Source organism: Hordeum vulgare, chromosome 2H (assembly GCF_904849725.1).
Source record: "Hordeum vulgare subsp. vulgare chromosome 2H, MorexV3_pseudomolecules_assembly, whole genome shotgun sequence".
Taxonomy (NCBI): domain Eukaryota; kingdom Viridiplantae; phylum Streptophyta; class Magnoliopsida; order Poales; family Poaceae; genus Hordeum; species Hordeum vulgare.
In genome coordinates, this window is record NC_058519.1 from 533057743 (window position 1) to 533062199 (window position 4457).

Sequence of the window (4457 nt, forward strand, 5' to 3'; positions counted from 1 at the left end):
AATCTCACTATCATCAATCAATAATACGACCAATCGGTCATAGACTGTCACAGTACGATTTAGACTGTAATATCTATTAACATGACAATATAAAATTAATAAATTTTTTAAAATTAAAAACTTGAGATTGTCAAATGACAAACATATATAAAGAGCAACTTTGGGTTGCACGAGTGGGCCAAATAATGAATTGCACCAGTAACATCCTTAACAAATCATTTTTATCCAACTAGTATATTAGTACAGTCCACGTGCACTACCTATATGAACAGATCAACGATACATCAAGACATGGACAATACACAACGGCGATACTTTGAGGATACGCGTATTGTCATTTCTTTTAATTTGAAAATGACGATACTTTGAGAATACCCGTATCAAAGGCGTATCTGAAGTATCGGAGTATCGGTGAAGTACTGAACGGCGATACACAAATTTCTGAAGTATCGGTCCTTCGTAGTAAATAAGGCAATTCGGGAGCGGGTAGCACATCGCAAGCCACTGGCGCAACGACCGACCGCCCGCGCGTCTCGCCGCCGCGAGGGACCGGAACCCTGGGCATCGCGTCGCCGTCGCATGCAAGGACTCGCCGCCGGCGCCGGCCGGTCACGTGACCGCAGCCGATCGATCCGACCGATGATGGCATGACGGACAGGCGCACGATGTCGTCGTCCGGGTGCGCGCCGTGGGGCCGCCGGCGCGGCGGGGACCTGTCTGGCGGCGACGGCAGCGGCCGGTTCAGCGTCTTCACGGCGATCCTCCCGTCGCTGGGCGCGCACAGCCACAGCATCAGGCGGCGCCGCGTCCGGCGCTGCGTCGTGTCCCCCTACGACCGCCCGTACCACCTGTGGGACAACTACCTCGTCTGCCTCGTGCTCTACTCCGCGTGGGTGTCCCCCTTCGAGTTCGGCTTCCTCCAGAACCCCCACGGCGCGCTGGCCATCGCCGACAACACCGTCAACGCCTTCTTCGCCATGGACATCGTGCTCACCTTCTTCGTCGCCTACACCGACAAGAGGACCTACCTGCTCGTCGACGACCCCGCCAAGATCGCCTGGCGCTACGCCACCACCTGGCTCGTCCTCGACGTCGCCTCCACCGTGCCCACCGAGCTGTCCCGCCGGATCCTCCCGTCCGACCTCCGAGACTACGGCTTCTTCGGCATGCTCCGCCTCTGGCGGCTCCGGCGCGTTGGCGCCTTCTTCTCCCGCATGGAGAAGGACAGGAAGCTGAGCTACTTCTTGGTGCGGTGCGCCAAGCTCGTCGCCGTGACGCTCTTCGCCGTGCACTGCGCGGGGTGCTTCTACTACCTCCTCGCCGACCGGTACCCGGACCCGGCCGCGACCTGGATCAGCATCTCCATGCCGCAGTTCCACAACGAGAGCATCTGGAACCGCTACGTGGCGTCCATGTACTGGTCCATCACCACCCTCACAACTGTCGGCTACGGCGACATGCACGCCGTCAACTCGAGGGAGATGCTCTTCACCACCTTCTACATGCTCTTCAACCTCGGCCTCACCGCCTACCTCATCGGCAACATGACCAACCTCGTCGTCCACGGCACCAGCCGCACCAGGAAATACGTAAGTGTCACTATACAACCTCTCTCTGATTAAGATGGCCAGCCATACTGACGACGACTGACTTGTGCTCATCTGATTGATTGATCATGTCTTGGGTGAACGCAGAGGGACAAGATCCAGGCGGCAACGAGCTTCGCGCAGCGGCACGGGCTGCCGGAGAGGCTGCAGGATCAGATGATCTCTCACCTGAGCCTGAAGTTCAGGACGCACTCGGAGGGGCTCCAGCAGCAGGAGACGCTGGACATACTGCCCAAAGCATTAAGGTCCAGCATCTCGCACCACCTCTTCTTCGGCCTGGTCCAGAACGTCTACCTCTTCCAGGGGGTCTCCAATGACCTCATCTTTCAGCTCGTAATACTTCATCAGGCTCTCCTCAAGTCAAGATGATGATGGCATTCAGTGCTCAATTGGTTACCTTAATTACTTGTTTCTGCTGTGCAATTGCTTGGCAAGGTGTCTGAGATGAAGGCCGAGTACTTTGCGCCGCGAGAAGACGTGATACTGCAGAACGAGGCGCCCGCGGATTTCTACATTATTGTCACTGGTAGTGTGGTAAAAATAATCACACTCTCTTCATGATCCGATCCTCAACCATCTTCGACTTTTCTCGCTGATGCATGTAAGTGGCGCATCTGCAGGAGTTGCTGGAAATCCAGAACGGTGCAGAGCAGGCAAGTCTAGCTAGCCACTACCTGTTGCTTTTTCACAGCTCTTGCTACTACACTACTGCACTGGCTGAGTGAGCATGTCTATGCAGCTGGCCGGCATGGCCAAGTCCGGCGACGTCATCGGCGAGATCGGAGTCCTGTGCTACAGGCCTCAGCTCTTCACGGCCAGGACAAAGTCCCTGTGCCAGCTCCTGCGCCTGGACCGCGCCGACTTCCTCAAGGTCGTCCAGTCCAACGTTGGGGATGCCACCATAGTCATGAACAACCTCATCCAGGTCAGTTTTCAGTATATATGCTCCCTCCCTCCCTCTCAGCATCAACAAAGGTCAGGGACGACAACACTGGATTTTTTGGGTCATGCATGCATGCAGTACCTCAAGGAACACAAGGGCGACGGCGTGATCTCCGGCATCGCCAAGGACATCGAGCGCATGCTGGCCTCTGGCCAGCTTGATCTGCCCATCACGATCTGCTTCGCGGCGTCCAGAGGAGACGATTTTTTGTTGCATCAGCTGCTGAAGCGCGGCCTGGACCCCAATGAAACCGATAACTGCGGCCGTACAGCACTGGTAATCACAGCTCAAATTAATTTTGTTTCTCAACAGCAAATTAACGGTCCATGATTTGGTTATTTATTTTTGTACAGCATATAGCTGCTTCCAATGGGAGTGAGCAGTGCGTTAGGCGGCTGTTGGAGAGTGGCGCTGATGCGAATTCCAGAGGTAAATATGTGCGTCGTAAAATCTAAAAGTTTTGAAAATCTCGGCAAATATTATGCGAATTTCATGGCATTTGCTGAATAATTTGAATTCTAAGTTGAATTAGTAGTATCAAATCAGGATGTTGGTTGATGTGCAGATTCAGAAGGAAAGGTGCCCCTGTGGGAGGCCTTGTGCAGGAGGCACCAGCCGGTGGTGCAGCTGCTGGTGGAGGCCGGCGCGGACCTGTCGGCGGGGGACGGGGCCATGTACGCCCGCGTCGCCGTCGAGGAGGATGACGCCGTGCTGCTGGGGGAGATCGCCCGGTGCGGCGGCGACGTGGCCGCCGCGTGCTCTAGCGACGGCACCACCCCGCTGCACCGCGCCGTCCTGGACGGGAACGCCAGGATGGTCAGGGTCCTGCTGGAACACGGCGCTGATCCAGACAGGGGGGACGCCCGCGGGTTGACGCCGATGGCCTTGGCCGACCGCCACGCCCACGCCGAGATTCAGCAGCTGTTCGCGTCGCACCGCCACCGGGCCCAACAGGGAGCGCCGAAGCTCTCGTCGACGGAGGAGGGCGCTGCCGTCGCGCCGGCGGTTCCGCAGGTCGCGAGGTTCAGGAACCCACCGTCAGCGAGAGTCCTGCCGCCCACTGGGAGCGTCGGGTCGTCGCCGTCGCCGTCGCCGTCGCCGTCGCCGAACCGGGCGGGACGCCAGTCAAACTCCTCGTCGGCAAGCAGCACGCCGCAGCGGATGGCCAGCTTCCGGAACTCCCTCTTCGGCGTCATCTCCTCGTCGTTCCACGGAAACCGACAACACGACGGCGGCGGCGGTACGAGCTTCCACCATCGCCACGAGAGGAATCAGAACTCGCACGTCAGGGTGACCATCTCGTGCCCTGAACAGGGACGGAGCGAGAGGAGGCTGCTCGTGTTCGTGCCGGAGACGATGCTGCAGCTGCTCGAGCTCGGGGGAAACAGATTCGGATTCGCGGCGACAAGGGTAGTAACGAGCGACGGCGCCGAGATCGACGACGTGAGACTCGTCAGGGACGGCGACCACCTCCTCCTCGTCTCCGATCAGTGGGCGCCCCACACTACCAGCACGCATAGGAATCAATAATGAAAGCACCGATGTCTTGGTTGTCATACAAAATTGAAATGCGGGATGAACCGCGGGATTAGGAAGATAATACTCCCCCCGCCCCAAAATTATTGTCTTATATACTCATTCCGTTCGGAAATACTTGTCATCAAATAAATGTATCTACATGTATTTTAGTTTTAGATACATACATTTTTATTTATTTATATGACAAGTAATTCTCGACGGAGGGAGTATTTCTCTAAATATAGATGTATTTAGTCACGTTTTAGTTTTAGATACATCCATATCTAGATAAATCTTAAATAAGAATTTCGAGACGGGGATAGTAAGAGATTAGGAAGATGATATGGATTGCACACCTTTGACCGAGTTAATTGCAAGGACATACCATA

At 55.6% G+C, this 4457-nt stretch overlaps 1 protein-coding gene across 1 annotated transcript; it reads left to right on the top strand.

Moving 5' to 3' along the window:
- The first annotated feature begins 665 nt into the window (after nt 1-665).
- On the top strand, nt 666-4100 carry LOC123428607 (potassium channel AKT3-like). The gene is made up of 9 exons (XM_045112825.1): nt 666-1589; nt 1695-1940; nt 2043-2141; nt 2228-2260; nt 2347-2532; nt 2629-2826; nt 2904-2979; nt 3116-3644; nt 3699-4100. The coding sequence occupies exons 1-9, from the start codon at nt 666-668 to the stop codon at nt 4078-4080; spliced, it is 2673 nt and encodes an 890-aa protein (XP_044968760.1). The 3' UTR covers nt 4081-4100.
- Nucleotides 4101-4457: the final 357 nt, after the last annotated feature.